Below are 19,821 nucleotides of genomic sequence, written 5' to 3'. Positions count from 1 at the left end.
TTTAACCTTCGAAGCATTTCGCATCTTGTAGCACTCGATCTTGTCGGCTGTACTTAGTCAAGGCCTGTTTCGTCAAATGTCCCAATTATCTTATCCATCGGTCATGAGTATCTTTGCTATTGCCCAAGTCGTTGTCTAGTTCCTTGCATTGTATGCAAACCATAGGTATCCCCTGTTCATCTGTTGTACATTCCCAATCCAGAAGTCCCTGCTTCCCTTGCAGTGCTGTTATGAAAGCTGTTCATGTTCCCGCGCACACAAACACACCAACTCTCACTCCCTCACATTTTGCGCGACCCGCCCATCATCGTGCTTCCTCGCTTGTTGTCCGAAGCCCCGGCACCGACCAAGGTCGACCCGGTGCTGTACCACGACGGCATGGATAGCGGCGAGGCCGTCGAGGTGGCAAAGGCAGCCTCGTAGATTCCAGCACTGCTCCTGCCGCTGCTGCTGGCATCGCTGACAGTCCTGGCGGCCTTTCCGGTCTCGCCGTAGCTCGTGCGGGTGCTGGAGCTCTGCAGCACCTTGTCCAGGTGGTCTTCGCCAGACGTGTCAGACCCGCCGGTGCTGATCGGCAGCTGCTGCTGCGAGAGGTCGCGCGAGATCCGAATTCCACCCAGCGGTGGCGACAGCGCCGTGACGTACGGCTGATCCGTCGACGGCCGCGAATCCGTCATCTGGTACTCCTCCACGCGCAGCTTCCCCTTCGTCTTCCGCTTCTGCTGCAGTGGCTGCTGCCGCTGCGACTGCACCTGTACCGGTGGCTGCGGCTGTGTCCACTGTCTCTGCGGCAGGTGCTGCTGCTTCTCCTCGTCGTCAATGACGGAACCATCGCCAAAACCGCACTCCTCGCTCTCTGAGAACGTGATCTTGGGCACCATGCTGCTTTGACGGTGACGATTCAGGCCGTCCGTGATCTGGTGCTCGATCCCGCGCTCGTGCTCGCCAACGTTCTCTTCCAACACATACATGCCCGCTTTGCTGCCTGTGTTGCTGCCGAATCCTCTGCTATCGCTTCCCGTACCGTTGCCGAAGCCCAGCTTGCTGCTCAAGGCGCCCAGCCCCAGCACTCCACTGCCACCACTGGCTCCACTGCCACTGGCACTTCCAGTGGCGCTCTGCTTTGACGGACCTGATGGATGCTGTTGGCCACCGTGGACCGAAGCCTTACTGTGCATGCTGCCAAAGATGGGGATGCACCAGCGTCGGAGCAGCGGGAAGATGATCGGCGCATTGGACGTGACGACGGCAACAAATGTCTCGCGCACCGCCCATGAACCGGCCTGCTGGGCACCAGTGACGGGATTCTGGGATTGTTAGCTACACGAGCCTTGATCATGAAGCCCGAGGTTGGGCGCTGGGAGCATACCGTCAAGATCAGAACGCAGCGAAGAATTCCAGCGACAGTGACAAAAGCACCGCCGGAGAACAGCACAATTAAGCCCAATTTCTTGGTCGGCCGCAAGTTGGCGGCCCACAGCATGGGAACTGGGATGGACAAGAGGTAGACATCGGTGATGACGTTGAGGACGACGGTGACAAAGATGTCAATGCGGGAAATGGCCGGTTGGCAGTAGTCTGAGAAGTCAGCAGGAAGGCCCTGTGTTTGAGAATCTGGAGAATCTGGAGACAGCAAACATACTCCCAGGGTTCGGGTAAATCTGCCAGTTCTTGGACATGGGCCGGCAGCCCAGCAAGATGGACAGCAGTACGGTTACCCAGCTAGTGAAGATGATGCAGAAGCCAATGTAGATGCGCCGGTGGTAGTCCAGCCCCTTCATCAGGCGGAGATAGAAGGCGCACATGGACGCCTTGAGGGTCCACAGCAAAAAGGTGTATGTTGACCAGCCGGCCACCTGTGTCTTGGAGCCATTGACGCTGTAAGGTTAACGCCAATAACCATGGGAATATGACATATTGAAGCTGGAGTGAAACTGCCACTAACCGAAGATAATGCTCGTGGCTGGAAGGATCGAGGGCAGCACGCTCAGCATCGGTCATGCCATTGTTAGCGAGGCCTAGCCAGTACGTCGTAACAGAGTAGGACAATGCAGTCTCGGCCGAATAGGCCACCTAGGTCGGTCAGCACGGACGACAGGGCAGCTTTCAGGGAACAGATCAGAACTTACTCCTGCAACGATCATCAGGATGTCATCGCTCTTGATGCCGGACCAGCCTAGGGTGTAGACGCGTGTGAAGAGACGAAAGAAGATGAACACGAGGCCAATGGCCATAAGAGAAAAGCCCTCGGCAGTCATGGCGAAGGAATGTGGGGGGAAATGAATGAATGCCAAGTAGACGCCCCGGGGACAGATGTGGGCAGTGGCCGGCACGACTGGGAGGTTGAGAGGGATGCGAGTTGCCACATAGATATATCGGTGCGTCTGGGTCCAAGTCCTGAGGGTGCCTGACCCGTTGTAGTCCCTCGCTTCTCTGCTTGCGTGGAGCCCCTGTCGGACATGCACTTTGGGTGGAAATCGATGCAAGGCAGGCAAAAGGAGAAGGAGATGACAGGAGGGAAGACAGGAGAAACAGAAAAAGGAAGCAAAAGCCAATTCCAGTAGATGACAATGTGAGCAGCCGATCAACAGCGAAGATCTGGGTGTTTGTTTATTATTATATCTAATTCCTCAGAGCGAGCAGCCCATAGCTCTTATAGCCGCAGCGTGTGAAATGAGATAACACTCCAACAAAAGCAATCAGGGAAAAAGCAAGACAAGGGAGACGCAGGAGGGTGCAGAAGAGGAGAAAAAGGCATCGTGGCGACAGAGCGTGGCCATGAGGATGACAGCTCTCCAGGTCTTGCCGGCTCTTACCAGGTCTTGCCAGGTCTTGCCAGGCCTACCGCAGAGAGATGGAAGGACGTCTTTCGACGAGGCTTATCCGGCTCAGCTGCTACTCGTATGCACTGCAACCCGGGGCCGCCTCCCTGCAGCCGGCAGGGTAGAAAAAAGAAACCAAACGGCACAAGAGCCGGTGGCGGGAAGGCAGTCGGCAGAGCTCCAAGTAAGTGGCAGGAGTCGGGCAGTGCTGAGCGATGCAAGGCAGTGAGAGACCCGACAAGCTGGTGGTTGTCTGCGTTCATGTGAGTTCATGTGCGTTCGTGCGTGCATGCGTCCAGCTGCCTGACTGTGTATGGTGGTCACGACGCTGGCATCGTACATAGAGATGCGTCCGGTGGGCCACCTCGAGACCTGATGCAAGGGGGAAGAGACATTGCGGCGCTCGTCTCCCTCTCCACGCTGTTGCAGTATGTCGTATGCTGAGCGGCGTGGCCGGAATGCAGCTGGGGCAGAGACTGGCCATACCTTTTGCTCTCTTTTTCCTCTTTCTTTCTTTCTGTCGTCCATCTTGTTTTCTTTTCTCGGTTTCCTTTCTTCTCGGTTTCTTTTTCTTTCTTTCTTTCTTTTTCTTTCTTTCTTTCTTTTTCTTTCTTTCTTTCTTTTTCTTTCTTTTTCTTTCTTTTTCTTTCCCTTTCCTTTGTGCCTTTTCACTCTGCCGGCCGCCTCTCTGCTTCTTTCCAGGAGACCAATGGCCTGGTAAGCCTGGGATCGCGTAAAATGAGCGGGCGCCCACCTGTCTTGCTTGCGAACTGGGTGCCTTAGTGCAGACGCTTGCGCGATGTCGTCGCATGAGCTGGCTATCGGAGCGACCAGCTCAGCGAGGCCCTTGGCCACGCCATACATGCTTGTTGTAGCGTTGCGCACGACCGTTTCCTCTCTGCCGGCCAATGAGAACACATCGCCAGGCTGACTGTCTTTGGGCAAGTTGAAAAACTTGCACCTCCTTGCATCACAAGAGCGATTCCATCGAGGCTCCCATCTGCAGTCCAGGCATGGTCCTTTGTCGAGCCTTCTGGCATCTCATGCATCTTGCGAAAAGTAAGGGGCCGACAGGCCTAGTGCTCGCAGGTTGTAGTCTGATCAAGTCCGGATTTTCAAGGGCAAAAAGAAAGGGAAGCCAGAAAGCGAGCCAGGGACGTGAAGTCCTTTCCATCCTGCTCGCGCTGTTGGCCAAACACCCCCCAGCAGTGGCTGGCTGATCCCAGGCTAGATGAAAACCCACCATGTGTTTTGCCCTGTCTCACCCCTCATAGCAACGTGAAATGATGGCAGTTTGAAAAGGGCGATGAGCATTTCGTGCGACTGTCGCGGGACGTGCCTTCCTCTCTGTCAAGCCTTCTCATGACGGTTTTCCTTCTCTTTGTCATCTCTTGTCGGTCCGTCTGCCGGCTGTCTGTCGGCGGTCTGTCGGTCTGTCGGTGCTGACGCTCATTGCTTTTGTCTCTCGGAAATTGCTGACTCAGACATGGTGAATTGTTGCGTCGCCGTCACGAGACGCTCAAACGGCTGTCAACAGCTGAATCCATTACGTATTTTCGACTTCCCTTTTGCCCTGCTTCGTCTTTGGCGGCCACTAGTCTTTGGCGGCCCGTCTGATGGAGCTTGAAGCTCTTTTTCTACCACTTGCTGGTAGCGGTTTGTCCGTCCAGATCGCCGACCTGTAAGATGCTACATATGTAGGCCGTCGGCCGTCGGGCTTTGTTTCTTTTCTTTTTCCAATGCCTCCGACATTTCCGTGTTTTTTTTTTGCTTTTTCTGCTTATCGTCGTCCCTTTTCCCACTTTCTTTTCTATTTCGCTCATCCCACCAGCTTGCTTTTCACCAGCTCGGTCAGCAATCGAAATTTGGTTTGGGGGCTCTTGGCAACACGCAATATCTCCATGTCTCGGATACTCGCCCTCATCCGCATGCTCACCAGCATACATAATCCGTACTCCGTACTCCGTACCTCGTATCTTACATCTAACGCAATTCCCCGTCCTTTGTCACCGCCGTCTTCCGCCATCGCAGCCATCTCTTCCCACTCCAGGCTAGAGTCGCCTTTATTCCAGCCGCAATGTAACCTTCCGCACCAGCGCGCCCGATCTTTGCTCCACGACGCTACTATGCGTGATGGATGCTACATAGCTCTCGTACGATGTATGCACTCAGACGGAGTACCATGCTCTCTCCCTGCGTAGTCCTGCCGTGCATGTGAAACTCCGTGCAAGAACGACTGGACATGCTCTCGATAGCCGCATACCTGCCAACATTAAACGGCGCAACTGGCGACTGCTGACCATTAAATACTTGTGCGCCGTACATCGTCATGTGCTTTTCCGTGCACCAGTGCTCCTCAAGGCGAGCAGAGTGAGGGTGTTGGGGTGGGAGACTACTCCGTAAGCACCCTGGACTGGACTGGACTCGTCATAGGTCCACTGCAGGTGGCAGTGGACCCCATCACATCCTTCACATCTACCTACTCCGTACTCCGTATGCAATTGCACGGCCTAAGCCCGGATGTGTGCAAGCATCAGGTAAGATGCAGCAGAAGTGGGCCAACCACGCTCTGTCCTTTGAAGGCTCGCATGGGCGCATGAGAGCGGCCGAGTTGCTCACCGGTGCAGAGTTGAGAAACGCTCAGCGTGGTTCTAAGTCCGTATAAATGTGGTATTCCTTAATCTGCATCCCGCAGAAGGCGGGGGAAGTGGAAAGACGGCCTGTCGCATCTTCATCACCAATCTTTCCTTTGCTGCTCTCAAGTCGCCTCGTCGTTTCGCCTGGGGTCTGTCGCTTGTCCTGTTCTTCCTGGTGTCTCAGCACAAACGAGCAACTGCCAGCAATCAACAGTCGCTCCGTCTTCTCGCCCTGTCCCGTTTCTCCCCCCCTCCATCCCCACACGTGGCCAAGACATGGCTTCCCAGCCAGAAGCCTTAGAGCTTCTCGACCTCGTGGTCGTCGGTGCGGGTAAGCCTTGTCTCCGTGGCACAAGACCCTCTTTCAACATCTCCCCTCTCGCTGACTCCCCGCAAAGGATGGTTTGGCATCTCTGCCGCCAAGACCTTCTGCCAGCTGCATCCCGATGCATCGTTTGCCGTGCTGGACGCGGCCGCCACGCTCGGTGGTGTCTGGGCTGAGCACCGCCTGTACCCCGGCCTGAAGAGCAACAACATGCTGGGCACGTACGAGTACCCTGATATGCCCATGGATACCGCAACGTACGGCGTCCAGCCCGGCCAGCACATTCCCGGTGCCGTCATCCACCGCTATCTCACCGACTATGCCACCAAGTTTGGCGTAGCCGCTGCCTTCCGCAAACGCACAAAGGTCCTTTCAGCCGAGCTGCGCGACGACGGCGGCTGGACCCTGTCACTGCTCACCGATGGTGATGATGGCGAGTCCTCTTTCTCGACACTCGCAGCCCGCAAGCTTATCGTAGCCACCGGCCTGACTTCCGAGCCCTTCCTGCCGCATTTTGCCGGCCAGGAGACCTTTGGTTGCCCCATCTTCCACAGCAGGGACTTCTTGCAGCACGCAGACTCCATAGAGACTGCTAAGAACATCACCGTCTTCGGTGCCACCAAGTCTGCTTGGGATATTGCCTATGCATACGCCTCTAAAGGCGTCACTGTCAACATGATCATTCGCTGTATGTTCCTCTGATCTTGCCCTCCCGGCCAATGCTGACAGGACCAGCCACCGGCCACGGGCCCATCTGGCAGGCACCACCATATGTCACTCCGCTAAAGAAGTGGCTGGAAAAGCTCGTTAGTAAGTCAAGTTCTGAAACTCTCCCATCCTCTGGCCTCAGGCCTCAACTCACACATTCGCAGTGACCCGCATGCTCACCTGGTTCAGTCCTTGTATCTGGGGCGACTCCGATGGCTATGCCGGCGTCCGCGGCTTCTACAGCAACACCGCCGTCGGCCGCAGCATTGCCAACACGTTCTGGTCCATCCTGGGCAGCGATGTCGTGACGCGCAACAAGTATGACAGCCACCCGGAGACGGCCAAGCTAAAGCCCTGGAGCCCGGCCATGTTCACGGCCTCTTCCTTCTCCATACTCAACTATGAAACGGATTTCTTCGAACTGGTCCGTAACGGCAGCATTCGCGTTCATATTGCAGAGGTTGCCAAGTTGGAACCCGGCGTCGTCCACCTGACCGACGGTACCCTGCTTGCGTCCGACGCCCTCGCGTGTGCCACTGGCTGGAAGCATGTTCCGCCGATGACCTTCTTGCCCAAGGGCATCGAAAAGGACCTGGGAATGCCGCACGTCGTTGCTGCTAATGCTGATGCGGACGAGCCGATCGTGACCACGGCTGCGCTGGACCGCGCCGACAAGGAGATCCTCCGCCGTTACCCTCGCCTGCGCCAGCAGCCCGTGCAGAACAAGAACCTGAAGCCCATAACAGAGTCTGGTGGCGTGTCCAGCAGCAGCCCCGAAAGTAACTCGCCCCCGGCAAGTGCCCTCGCTCCCTGGACGCTGTATCGGTTCGTGGTCCCACCGACCGAGCGTTTCCTGCAGCGACGCGACATCGCCTTTGCGGGCGTCATCATGAACTTCTCCATTCCTACCATAGCCCACGTGCAGGCACTATGGATAAATGCCTTCTTCGATGGCGCGCTGTCGCCAAGCGTGCTGCCGCTGTTGCCGAAAGAAGCTGCGGTCGCTGGTGAGGACCCCATAAAGGCGAAGGCGGCTCTTGAGAAGCTGCGCTACGACACGCTGCTGTACAGCCGGTTTGGCAAGTGGCGGTATCCGGCCGGCCATGGCTCGCAGTTCCCCGACTTTGTCTTTGATGCATTGCCATATCTGGACTGGTTAGTGGGCGACCTGGGTCTGCGCGTCCACCGCAAGGGTGGTTGGCTGTCCGAGGCGACGACGCCATATGGACCTGAAGAATACAGGAATCTGGTGGCAGAGTGGCAGGCCAAGCAGGCCAAGACGATTGAGCTTACCAAGCTGGCCAAGCTGATGAGCCAAGAAACATGCTAGGCTGCGATATGTAGAGTTAGGATTGGCGGGCACCAATAGCAGAGCATGCATCGCATTCGTCGTATCTGAACCGTGTCTCCCTAAGCTGGGCATCCCAGAAGCCGTCCTGCTTCAGCATTTCGCCCATGCTGTATCACAACGGCGTGCCATCGTTCCCGCTGTACATGGCCGCCACCTGCGCATCAAGGCCAGGTGCATACGGTGCTCACTGTAGCCGAGAGCAGCCGCCTTCTTGGCAGCGTCGGTGCGGTCAAAGACCAAGCCCACGCATGATCACCGGTCGGATGGCTGGCCGCAGCAGTGTACATCACCTCAAGCGGTACCTGGCCGGCAGCACTGTCCTAGTAGGTGACGGCACGCGGCAAATTTTGACGTAGCACATGTGGACAGCATTTTCGAGAATGTTGCAGATGAGCAGAGGACGATGATTTCGATTTGAAAGACGAGAAGAAGAGATACGCGGAATACTTAGTCTTAAATGCCAAGTGAGTGAGGGAGATCCCCAAAGAGGAAATGAAAAGGGGGGCAGCAGATAAAAACGGGGGCTCCGAATAGGGAAAGGACAAAGCAGGAAGAAGCAGTTCTAACATGGGAAGGCATGACGAGAGAGGAAAGAGCAAAGGCAATCACCCACCACAGCTGCAAGAGTCATTAGAAACGTGTACATCTGCTTTTTTTCAGCTTGTCCAGCCTCACAGGTTGCATAGGAGGTCGATTAGCAGGACAGAGGACGCACAGAGCCTTCGTGGCCACCGGGGCTAGGCATGAGGGTCATGTCCATCTTGGTGATAGGACGTGTAGCCGACGCCGTGGTCGACCGCGTTGCCAAAGACAGAGCCACCGCCGAGGTCGAGCACGTCGATCCACAGCTAGTCAGCCAGCCACGGCGCTGTATGTCTTCGTATAGCGTAAAGTAGGACACACCCGGCTCGACCAGACAGGTGCAATCGTCGGGGCTGATATCCAGAGCAACCCGCATACGGCCTAGGTTGACTGGAGAGTGAAGCAGAGGTGAGGGAAGACGAAGCTCGAGCGTCAGGGGAAAAGCCTACGGTTGCGTCCCATGGAAATGGAATAGATAGGAAACAGGCTCTTGTTGGCCCATCGGATAAGCATCTGCACCTCCGTGTTGCCGGGATACACGACGACCGAGGTCACGAGCTCCCCATCGCTAAAAATAGGCATCAATTCATAGTGTTGGGGTCTATCAGCAGTAAGGAGAATGAAAAGACGACAACTATCAGCACGACAATTGCAGCGCAAGAACATCGGAACAGCAAAGATGGATACAGCCGCAGTAGATCAAGTGGCGAGCACCCAAATTATGCTCCATGTAAGATAGCATCCGTCATGAAGGGCCCCGCTGTCACTCAGCTGCGCGCGCAGGTCGGCCACGGCCGCGGCAAAAAGACTGCTCGTCACGCCCAGTGGCATAATTGGGGTCTCGCGCCGTCGTTGACGTATCGGCCACATCGTTCAGGGGGCTGTGAATGAACGTCCCGGTGGCACAGACCCGGTCAAACAGTTTTCCCCTTGCTGGGCCTCGTCTGGGCTTCACTCTGGTGGGGTTGGAAATGCCTATAACGGGGCAGGAGTCTGACCGACGTCAGATGACAGACGCCTCAAATAGGCCTCCCCCCCTGTACAAGCATACATACTACTCCGTACTCCGTACATAGGCCCCAATTAGTTGCGGCTCAATCTCACCCGAAATCTGCCTCCCCATTTCCATCTTGAGAATTCATGTCTATTGTAGCCCCAGCCTTGTGCCATTCCAGGCCCGAAACTCCTCTATTGGCTGCCTCCCGTGAGAACAAGGCCCTTGTCCCGAATGTTCCTTTTCCACTTGCCGGCCCATCCCCGAACCCGTTGATAATACAATTATAGCACACTTTGACAGATGACAAGAACACATGGACGCTTTTACGCAGAGGATAGGCCACCAGGCAACCATCCACCATCCTTCCCGCCTAGCACCCACACCACAACATTGCTGCGCCCACACCACCCGGCACCCACACCCACCCCTACGTCTAGTGTTCTTGCACCCCTCGCCTTGATGCTTCCTGTCTCTTTCGCTGCATGTATGCTAGGGCAGTAGATTCTATGAATATGTAAGTCATGTGACATCGAGGGTGAAGAGGGGTGATAGGTGTCTGGGCTTCTCACGCTGCTGTTCCCACTTGCCCAGTCCTTCCGGGACACTGTCATTGCTGCTACTACTACTACTGGCGTTGCCAGCCTTGAGGCACGCCTTTCTGTGCCCGGTTTCCCCGTCTCCGCGGCAGTCAAGGCACCAATGCTCGGGGGGTGCTCCGGGAGTCTGCTCTCGTGAGGCGTCTGGGGTGATGGGGTGAAACTGGCCAGCCAGGCGGTGCAGGTGGCAACCGTTCTGGTATTGCATTTGCCTTTGTTGCTGGTTTTGCTCTCCATATGTAGGCTGCTGCTTGGATGCTGAGGCCGGAAAGCTGGCTGCTACTAGAGATGGCGGGCTAGGCGCGCGAGGTGGAACATAGCGTTCCGGTGGGCCAGATGCCATGTCCATTGTCCGTGGCCTCCGTTCACTGCATGAAGATGGCGGCGGTGAGGGCAAGGAGGCGTGCGCAGCCATCGGGTCGGCCAATGGTGAATGTGATGTGGAGGGAGTCTGTGGCCTGCTTGATCCCGAAGGTGACGAGTACCGAGCGGATATTGTATGCGTAATGTTGTGGTCGCGACGGCGGCGGTGCTGTTCCTGGCTTGGCCAGATTCTGGCTGATGAGCTCTCTCTCATGGCTCGAGGATCGCTCCGTCCGAGGGGGCCAAGAAGGAGAGAGGCGGCCTTGGCTGTCAAGAAGATCGTGCTCGCTCCGATTGTGAAGTGACACGGTTGTGTCTAAATGGTAGAATTTGAGAAGCGTGGTCGTGTACCGGAGCGGGCGGTGACCGAAGCAGGGTCTGGACGCCGAAAGCTAAAAAGGCGATGGGCGAGATAGTGAAGTGGCAATCCCTCGTTTTGTCTTTGTGATGCCGGTACTGTTTGCTCCCAGTTGGCCCAAAGCGGATGCTGCAGAATTTGTCTAAAGAGCGACAGTGGATGAGAGAGGGGAGAAGAGAGGAAAGAACGACATACGGAGGGGTACGTGGCAGATCTCTTTATAAAACCTCCGTTACAGTCGGAGGAGGGGGTCACAATCGTGTGTCGTCCTGGAATAAAGGCGACCGCCAAGAACGGAGAGCCGCGTCTTACAACACCCCCGTCACTTTGCTGGATCACCCCCCTCCCATTGACTTCGCCGCCTAATCATTTGCATCCACCCCTGTCGTTTTCCCATTTTTTTCCTTTGTCTGTCTTTTCTGCGCCTATGTGCGTGTGTGCCTTGCCTTACCATGCACTTTCCCAAGCCACTGCAGTTTTATTCTGCAGCTTTTCCAGAACTTTCGCCATGCCGTTCTTTGTCTTTGTCGTCAGATAGAACCACTGTTGTGCTCCAAATCGTTTGCGGTCAGTTGCTAGCTCTCGTCTTGCATCAGCATCTGCTGCGGCATGACCAAACATGTTCAGCGTCGCCTTGTGGGTCCAGAGGCCTACACTCGTTGCCTATTTTGTCACGACATAAAGTTCCACGCTGTGATGGGCTACTCTTGCGTCATTGTCCTGCCTTGCTTGCGCGCCCTATCCTAATAGCCTTCCTGGCTCTGTACTCCTGTGGCATGGCTTCACCTTGTCACACGATCATTGGTCGCAAAAAATCGTATACGTCTCATTGACACACTAAAGCCCAATCCTATGCAGGTGGTCGCATAGTACTGGTTGCATCTTGCGCCATGGGGGTTGAATTTATTATCTAAGCCGACCCAGTTTTATATCCGTCCACCTCGACGTCAGTTTAACATTTTGTTCCAAGACGAAGTAGACGCGCTTTTGTCCCGCATTCCACACTAATCTTATTCTTTTGTATACCTGCATTCAACCCTTTTTGTTATAGCCAGCCGACGACATGAACGAATTAATCTGGGTCAACGTGTCGCCTCGAGTAGACAGGTCAAAAGTCGAGTTGGCCGAGACAGCCTGGCATTGCGGCGCACAGGGCAAAAGTTTTGATACTGGCATCAAAAGTGAACACGACAGTGATGATACCTCCCTCATTGATCCTGCGATTCTGTATCCGCCGCCCCCTGAAGCAGTGCGACTAGATGCAGTTCCGGCCTCAGGCCTGAAAGCCTGTACATCTTTTGATAAAGGCCTTCATGTCGGCGACCACAATAGCCAGGAGGCAATTGTCTCCGAGTCTGCGCATTCCCTGGATTAGGAGGCCGGGAACAGCTCGGAAGACGGCACACTGTTCCACGGATTTTTGGACATCGAAAACCGGGACTACTACGATGATGGTAGGCTTAGAGAGGCTGGTATTTCGGCAGCCTTGTACAGTTCCGAACCAGCAGGAACGGCAGAATCGGATTACGACACTCCCCACTCGCTCGACGACGATGCCGGCAATGCTTCTTCTGCTTACCCGTCGGCTCCTCTGAACCCGACACAGCCACAGATTGGCTTGCCAGCTGTCGGGGTGCAGCAAGAACACTGGCCATACCCACAACCTGTTCGGCCAGCAGACACGCTTCACCAGTACTACCAGGATACGCGGCTCGTGACACGGGCGGGACAGCAGGGCCGTATCCGGCGTCGTCAGCGTTCTTCCGTGAACCAGAACCATCCGCCTGGATTGCTGCCGCCTTGGCTCATATCTTCCTACCGCTCAGCCAGCCTGACACACCACAAACCTCTCACGGCTGCGTGGGCCCAACACGAGCTCGACCTCTTGGAGCGAACGCCCCGGTCTGAAATCGACGACGCATTCCGTGACCAGGTAATCATTTCCTTCTTTTTCTGGCGGTCACCCAATTTCTGACGATTCAAGCACTTTCCCGACCGCACGGATTTGGCTGTCAGCGCAAAGTGGCTGGAACTGTGTCGCAACCGTCAGCACCGTCAAATCATTCTTTGGAAGAGAGAGGCAGAGGCAGAGGCTGCACGGCCTCTGCCGGTACGAGGGCCCATGAGCCCCACAAGCCCCATGGGCTCCACAGCTTCCACCGACCAACAGTCCCCGCCGGCCGCAGGCAACGAGCCAAGTGGCGAGAAAGGCTCGGACCGTGAGGAAGAAAGCAACGAAGATGCCAAAGACGAGGACACCTGTCCGGATGAGGTCGGTATGGATGATGCTCCGACTGCAGAAGACGAGCTGTGATGAAGCACGAACGGTGAGCTGCATATTCTAATTTGTGGCTCTAGCGTGATATCGTTTGGCTACTAAAGGAGGGTCTCGGGAAAATATATATTGAGCACATGAGATGCAGAACAATGTAGTATCAAGTGCGGAAGCCGTGTTGCATGAGCACACATTTATGCATCAACACACGGATGATGGATGTTGTATCTGGAAACTAAACAAAAGGCTTGGCAAACTTTATTTACCCTCCCTGGCATTTGGCCCTAAGCTGAAGGCTATATCGCTAGTGGCATATATTGAAAAATGTATGCAAATTTGAGTATATCGTTTTGTTCGTGGATAGATAATAGACTACAAGGTCAGGAAAATTATAAGCCCTTAGAGAACAGTGCAGCACACAAACTAGAGGTCCAACTACGCTTGCAGTCCGTCCTGCAAAGGATCCCGCTGCAACGTGAGAGTTCGATCGGTAGCCCGGCTGAACTTGCCCCAGAATGCAACCTCTACTCCATAAAAACCGCACCAGCTGCTACGTAATGCCGTCTCTCACAAGTTCTACGCGCCAAGAGCCGCCGGATAATCGCTAAGAAGCAAGATGATGTAAACCCAAGTTATCTACGGGAATACGAAGAGACGTGCTAAAAACATGCCGGAGCTATTGTCCGCCCGTTGCTTCAGTTATCAGATAATCTGATCATCTCGCCTCTCGCACGCCCACATTCTCCGGCTTCATCTTGTTTTCACACCCTCCCCATTCGTCCTCCTGTAATTTCGCACGCTTTTGCGGAAAACGTGCTTTGGAGTGTTTGCATCGCCATGAGCCACGATAGCACATACGCAGAGATTCTGCTTGTAGGCATTTGTTCTTTCTTTCTTCTGTCCCTATGCTGTATTTTTAAGTGATCGGCTTACTGGCTTAAGCAGACTGACGGTGACTGACTCTGGAACACCTGCAGGCCGGCGCCTTCGCTGCCTTTACTGTTGACTTACTGGTTTACCCTCTCGACACGATCAAAACCCGTCTGCAGAGCCAGGACTACATCAAGACCTACGCTTCTCCCTCTTCACCGGCGACGCCATCTGTGTCATCCGCCACTGATGCCGCCTTACGCCGCGCCATCCGGTCTCCCTATGCCCTACGCGGTCTCTATCAGGGCGTCGGCAGCGTTGTTGTTGCGACGTTACCAGCCTGTAAGTCTCCTCCGGTCCATTTTTTCAGCAGCCCTGGTTGTCTCCTATTTCCTGACTCAGCTGGCCGTCGGAACAGCTGGTATATTCTTCAGCACTTATGAGTCAGCAAAGCTCGTAGTAGGCAATGTGCTGCCAAACGCGGTGAATGGCGGCAAGGCACCTCCGGCCGCTGTCGTGCACTCGTTATCGTCCGGCATAGCCGAGCTGGCATCGTGCCTAGTTCTCACGCCGGCCGAGGTAATCAAGCAGAATGCACAGATGATCCAGAGGGCTGCCACCGCATCTGCCGCCACGACCACCACAATCCCCAAAACATCTGCCATCAAACCATCGATGAGCAGCTCCCTGCAGGCGCTACAGATGTTGCGCAACGCAGAGGGAGGCGCTTCCCGACGGCTGCTGTCCGGCTATTCGGCGCTTGTTGCCCGCAACGTGCCGTTCACAGCGCTGCAGTTCCCCATGTTCGAGGCCATGCGCGTGCGCCTGTTGGCACGGTGGAGCAATGACTATGAACACGGCGGTGGTAGCAGCCCTGACCGTGTAGGACAACTGCTGCTAGTAGGCGCAGCCAACGGCTTGAGCGCTGGCGCATCGGGAGCCGTGGCTGCCGTGGTCACGACGCCGTCAGACGTGATCAAGACCCGCATGATGCTGTCGGCAGGAGCACATTCCGACAAGCAGATGCATCCCCAACACAAGAACGCCCTGCAGCTGACGCGGCTCGTCTACCACGAGCACGGCATGCGCGGCATGTTCCGCGGTGGAGCGTTGCGGGCAGCCTGGACCTTTGTTGGCAGCGGTCTCTATTTGGGCACATATGAGATGGCCAAGGCGTGGCTGCGAAATGGGCGCGAATCCGACGATGCCGGATTGTGATGAGCAGGAAACAGAGGGGGCAGCAGAACGCGAGCATAAAGCAAAAGATGACAGACGCTCCACATAGTAATAACCGACAAACCGGAGAAGGTCGGCGGCCAAATGCGGATGTCAGCAGGGCCAAAAGATGGGCCCAAAAGGTCTCCAGTCTCCTGCGTCCACATGCAGCAGCAGATAGCGACAGCCGCCAATGCGATGGGCAGAAATGAGAATGGGTGTCGCCTGAAAACGAGACGATCTACGAGCAGAGATACGCTTCGTGTGGTCACAAGTGGAGAGTGTAGGGCGTCGAGGTGGAAGGATGCATATATCAAGATGCGTGCATACATATGATCTGTAAAAACATAGAGTTAAGAAAGACGTGCATCAATCTATCAGGCCACTCACGGCTGCAGTATGCCGCGCGGCATGTCGAAATTCCAATCGTTGGCCGGTTCAGGCTATCTAGACAGAGAAAAATACGACGTCGGCCAGACTTGCCTGTGTCCTTATCATGCAGCTGGCGGTGAAAATGGTAACTGCCTGCATACTTCAGCGCAGAAGGAGGCGCACCGATTCCACCGACTTCGGAGACCAGTAAGGTGAGCAAGATAAGGCAAACGAACCAGGAAAATAACAAGCGGATGGTAGTGCAGGAAATTACGACGAAAGGACTGAAAGGTAGCAGGAGCGAAGGAGGCCAAAAAACGAGGAATTCAGGAGGAAAGGACGAAGAGGGTAAATGCTGAGACTTGTGCCTTGAACAGCCGGCCAACATGACTGGTCCACATGGCACAAGCCGAGGAAACAATGGCGCCATCAATCCAACCTCCCAACAACCAGGATACATTCGACGAAAGCGACCGGCGAGACGACAGAAATAAAGAAGGAAAAAATTGCGATTTTGCCCGCTCCGGAACTCCCCCCCCGGTACCTTGCAGGAGGCAACTAACAAGTTGTTAATCATCTTTTTGTGATTGCGACGGGATCTGTGCCAATATGCGCCGCCCGAGCAGCGGGGCCGTCCTTTGTAGACAAATGAGAGCTCGCCATCGGCCAAGGGGATGTCAACAGGCGAGTGGGCCGGCGACCAGAGCAAGAACGCCATCCTGTGTCGAGAGCACAATCTCTGCGCGCCGGAAGTGGGACGACGGAGGGCTGCTGGCTGGCCTGCGCCCAACCTGAGCGCAGCAGTCGTCCTCAAGTTGCCGCAGATGGCCGCTCGAGATTTCGGCAACACCCTTACTGTTGGCCATCTGCTGCTCCCGTCGGTTTCCGTATTCCGTTTTCTGTTCTCTAATCCCCCCCTCTCCCCCTGTATATGTTCTTCTCTCCCACTTGTATTTGCGTGCCAAGATTCCCAAAGATTTCTCAAGACCGTCTTGGACCACTTCACGTCCTGTCCAGATCCAACACACCTGCAAACCAAACCATACCTCTTCCAACAATGGCCACCACCGTGCAGCCTCTGTCGTCAGCCAACATCAGCCACAGTCATGACTCGTCCGATGAAAAAGGGGCGCTGGCCCTCACAGAAAGCATCGGCGGCAACAGCACACTGGTGCCGTCACTTGACGACTCTCGCTATATTGCCATCTCGCCCTACCCAGACCATCTGCTGGACCTCGACACACTCGACCCCCAGACAAGGCTGCTGACCCGCGCCCTGACCGTCTTCGACAAGGTCCGTGACGACTACGCCACGGCACCCTATGCAGACTCGTTCAACCTGTCTTCCGTCATCGACCTCCTCCGTCGGCTCGTAGCAGCCAAGGTGCCAGAAGGCTTCCGCTGGCAACGCGCCCACTTCTTCGTCGTCGGCTTTCGCTCACAGATCCCGCCCGCCACTACGTATAGTGATCTGGACCATCTCGACGTGGCCGCCCACCGCGAGGCCCTGGCTAGTGGCGGCCTGATCCGGTACTGGTTCAACAACCCCGACGCCAACGGTCGCAATCTGGCAACATGCGTGTGGCGGTCGCAGGCCGACGCTCGCGTGGCCGGCCGCGGCCGCGAGCATCAGCGGGCCAGCTCGGCCGTGCGGTCGCTGTATAGCGAGTGGCATATCGAACGCTACCGGCTGGACATTCATGACGATGTCAGCCAGTGGGAGATTGGGGAGTGGACGGAGTAGATGGGGAGGCCCGGAAAGTCATGACACGAAGTAATGTTTTATACGACAGTTCTGACGCTGAAATGTGCAGCTAAAGTACGGGATTTTATAAGGAAAAGAAACAGGAAGAAGGAGAGAGCAGGAAAGATATAAAACAGGATGAGACATGGGTCTGTCGTCATTTTAAGCTCGTTGTCGCCTGCATGCGAAAGGGCGAAGTCCGGCGGACATGGTGGTCAAAGGCGTGGGGGTTCGTGTGGGATGAGCGTGGGCTTCACCCTGTAAGCTAGATGTTGCCATATTTCTACTTGACCAAAGAGGAAGGGGGAAACGAATAGACGCTTGAACTGATTTATGCTATTACTCAGACGCTTGTTTTGCCCATTCTTCCCGCCATTTGTGCGTTTGTCCGTCCCAGGGCAGCCATGCCGGGCTGCTTCTCGTCGTGCGCATCGAGGAGTGGAAAAGGAGCAGTGAGACGGGGCCCAGAAAATGCCTCTCAGCATGCACCGTATACATTGTACAGTGTTGACTTTCTGAACACTGTCCTTGTCGGCGAGGTGGGGTAATCGCCCGTATAGTTCTGCCGCTAGACACCGCCCTCGAAGCCCCGGGCTGCCGCAAACCCACAAACGGAGCAAAAGAAGAATTCTCAGCATTTTTGAGATTTGCCCTCAAAAAGCCGAAAATTCGCACCACGCAACCGGCTCGACCATCCCCGTGCCCCCCTCCTTTGCGACACCTCTCCTCCGGACGACCGCCACCGGGCTCTCTCTAGCTTCAATTCCCATCCTCAACGGCCGATTTCCTGTCTTTCGTTGTCGCACCTTGAAGACCGCCTGAACAAGCTCACATTGCCCCACCACCAAGTACCAACCACCAACGATCGATCATGGTTTCTGTGGCAGACGCCATCAAGGACTCGCCTTTCCAGGCGGTCCAGGTCGAGGCCCTGGTCGTCATGAAGATCACCAAGCACTGCTCCTCGACCTTCCCCACGACGGCAACCGGCTCCATCGTCGGCATGCAGAATGGCAGCACGCTCGAGATCACCAACACGTTTGCCTTCCCGGCCCAGGACGCAGCCAGCCTGGACGGCGCCACGTCATCCAACGACCGCGGCCACCAGAACGATGTGTCTGCCCTCGCTGCGGCCGCGCCGCGGTCCAAGGCCAATATCGCCTACCAGGCCGACATGATCCGCCACCTCAAGGAGGTCAACGTGGACGCCAACAACGTCGGCTTCTACACGAGCGCCACCATGGGCAACTTTGTCACCATGAGCCTGATCGAGAACCTGTATCACTACCAGCGTGATGCCTCCACCGGCGAGAGCAAGGCCGCCCTGGTCTACGACGTCAGCCGCAGCTCGCAGGGTGCCCTGAACCTGCGCGCCTTCCGCCTGACCAACACCTTCCTGGCCGCCTACAAGGAGGGCAAGTTCACGACTGAGAAGTATGTGCCCTCCCGCTCTTCTCCCCTCTTGTCTTGCTCTTTACGCCTGCTAACCCTTGCAGCCTGCAAAAAACCAAGCTCACGTACAAGGACATCCTGGTCGAGCTGCCCATTACGGTGCACAACTCGCACCTCCTGACCACCTTCATCCACCAGCTGCCAGCGCCGCCTGATAGCGCCGAGGTCGCGCTGCCGGCATCGCTCTCCGATATCCAGCGCAACCCGGTGGCTGTGCCGCCGTTCCCGTCTCTGGACGCCCTCGAGCTGTCCATCGACCCGTTCCTGGAGAAGACGTGCGACCTGCTGCTCGACAGCATCGAGTCACACTACACCGACCTCAACAACCACCAGTACTACCAGCGCCAGCTCACCCGCGAGCAGCAAAAGATCACCGCTTGGCAGACCAAGCGCAAGGCCGAGAATGCCCAGCGCGTCATCGCCAAGCAGCCCGCCCTGCCCGAGGACGAGTGGCAGCGGCTCTTCAAGTTGCCCCAAGAGCCCAGCCGGCTCGAGGGCATGCTCAACGCCCGCCAGGTCGAGCAGTACAGCCGCCAGGTCGACGGCTTCACCGCCAACGTCAGTGCCAAGATGTTTGCCGTGCGCGGAAACCTGCTGCCGGAATAGAAGGCTCCGCGGAGCGGGTAGAGGGCGGTGTAGATTTATTTTTCCCCTCGTAATTTTGCCTCATCGGACGGGCTTTGGCTTGGGGCACTGCTTTTATCTCTGGGTGCAAACACGAGTGAGGGATGAGGGTTTTTTGCATTCGGCCTGGCGTTATGGGACTACGACTGTCTTCTTACAGCAAGAAAAAAGCGGGAGAGAGGCAGGGAGGGCGAGGCAGGCGGAAGAAGAAGAGTAAATACGCAGAGATATCACAGGCGACACAATCCTAGGCCTTGCATGCTACGTATTTCAAAAACTACATACGTTTGATCGTAAGTTTTGGTCTAATACTGCAGCGGGCGAATCGGATCGACCACAAGGGTCTCCGCCTGTGCTGATTGGGTTTAGCTGCTCGCCCTTTTTTTTTCTGTCCCCCTCTTAACCCCTCATTGATCGTTCCTGCCCCACCGAGAAAAACCAGATCACTACTTTTCACTTACCTGTTCCTCTCTCCCAATCTCCCTCTCACTTTTTTTCCCGGCTTCTCTCTTCTTGTTCCATTCGCCTCTC

The 19,821-nt window shown here is 55.8% G+C and overlaps 9 protein-coding genes across 9 annotated transcripts; 5 read left to right on the top strand and 4 right to left on the bottom strand.

The window, feature by feature from the left end:
• Positions 1-281: 281 nt before the first annotated feature.
• Positions 282-2,258, bottom strand: CMQ_2482 (uncharacterized protein; the record flags this gene model as incomplete). The annotated part of the gene is made up of 5 exons (XM_014316440.1): positions 282-1,307; positions 1,370-1,578; positions 1,643-1,878; positions 1,946-2,073; positions 2,130-2,258. 5 exons carry the CDS (start codon positions 2,256-2,258, stop codon positions 282-284), a joined length of 1,728 nt encoding a protein of 575 aa, XP_014171915.1.
• An 884-nt stretch (positions 2,259-3,142) lies between these two features.
• Positions 3,143-3,686, bottom strand: CMQ_2332 (uncharacterized protein; the record flags this gene model as incomplete). Its single annotated transcript, XM_014316290.1, has 2 exons — positions 3,143-3,298; positions 3,495-3,686. 2 exons carry the CDS (start codon positions 3,684-3,686, stop codon positions 3,143-3,145), a joined length of 348 nt encoding a protein of 115 aa, XP_014171765.1.
• Positions 3,687-5,734: 2,048 nt separating this feature from the next.
• On the top strand, positions 5,735-7,821 carry CMQ_2298 (flavin-binding monooxygenase-like protein; the record flags this gene model as incomplete). The annotated part of the gene is made up of 4 exons (XM_014316256.1): positions 5,735-5,789; positions 5,857-6,471; positions 6,519-6,593; positions 6,656-7,821. 4 exons carry the CDS (start codon positions 5,735-5,737, stop codon positions 7,819-7,821), a joined length of 1,911 nt encoding a protein of 636 aa, XP_014171731.1.
• Positions 7,822-7,837: 16 nt separating this feature from the next.
• Positions 7,838-9,006, bottom strand: CMQ_2070 (aryl-alcohol oxidase vanillyl-alcohol oxidase; the record flags this gene model as incomplete). Its single annotated transcript, XM_014316028.1, has 4 exons — positions 7,838-7,949; positions 8,089-8,162; positions 8,558-8,814; positions 8,874-9,006. 4 exons carry the CDS (start codon positions 9,004-9,006, stop codon positions 7,838-7,840), a joined length of 576 nt encoding a protein of 191 aa, XP_014171503.1.
• A 907-nt stretch (positions 9,007-9,913) lies between these two features.
• Positions 9,914-10,594, bottom strand: CMQ_2407 (uncharacterized protein; the record flags this gene model as incomplete). Its single annotated transcript, XM_014316365.1, has 2 exons — positions 9,914-9,925; positions 9,991-10,594. Coding segments are annotated over 2 exons (616 nt in total), but the record flags the coding sequence as incomplete, so codon positions are not given.
• Positions 10,595-11,801: 1,207 nt separating this feature from the next.
• On the top strand, positions 11,802-13,052 carry CMQ_2096 (uncharacterized protein; the record flags this gene model as incomplete). Its single annotated transcript, XM_014316054.1, has 3 exons — positions 11,802-11,987; positions 12,114-12,671; positions 12,723-13,052. The coding sequence occupies 3 exons, from the start codon at positions 11,802-11,804 to the stop codon at positions 13,050-13,052; spliced, it is 1,074 nt and encodes a 357-aa protein (XP_014171529.1).
• A 798-nt stretch (positions 13,053-13,850) lies between these two features.
• CMQ_2219 (mitochondrial carrier protein) lies at positions 13,851-15,101 on the top strand (the record flags this gene model as incomplete). The annotated part of the gene is made up of 3 exons (XM_014316177.1): positions 13,851-13,886; positions 13,991-14,225; positions 14,302-15,101. The coding sequence occupies 3 exons, from the start codon at positions 13,851-13,853 to the stop codon at positions 15,099-15,101; spliced, it is 1,071 nt and encodes a 356-aa protein (XP_014171652.1).
• Positions 15,102-16,144: 1,043 nt separating this feature from the next.
• CMQ_2118 (uncharacterized protein) lies at positions 16,145-17,214 on the top strand (the record flags this gene model as incomplete). Its single annotated transcript, XM_014316076.1, has 2 exons — positions 16,145-16,347; positions 16,488-17,214. The coding sequence occupies 2 exons, from the start codon at positions 16,145-16,147 to the stop codon at positions 17,212-17,214; spliced, it is 930 nt and encodes a 309-aa protein (XP_014171551.1).
• An 871-nt stretch (positions 17,215-18,085) lies between these two features.
• CMQ_2440 (eukaryotic translation initiation factor 3 subunit) lies at positions 18,086-19,272 on the top strand (the record flags this gene model as incomplete). Its single annotated transcript, XM_014316398.1, has 2 exons — positions 18,086-18,648; positions 18,711-19,272. The coding sequence occupies 2 exons, from the start codon at positions 18,086-18,088 to the stop codon at positions 19,270-19,272; spliced, it is 1,125 nt and encodes a 374-aa protein (XP_014171873.1).
• Positions 19,273-19,821: the final 549 nt, after the last annotated feature.

Source organism: Grosmannia clavigera (genome assembly GCF_000143105.1).
Source record: "Grosmannia clavigera kw1407 unplaced genomic scaffold GCSC_156, whole genome shotgun sequence".
NCBI lineage: Eukaryota > Fungi > Ascomycota > Sordariomycetes > Ophiostomatales > Ophiostomataceae > Leptographium > Leptographium clavigerum.
Note: the sequence above shows the minus strand (reverse complement) of the source record. Positions and strands in the feature narration are given on the sequence as shown.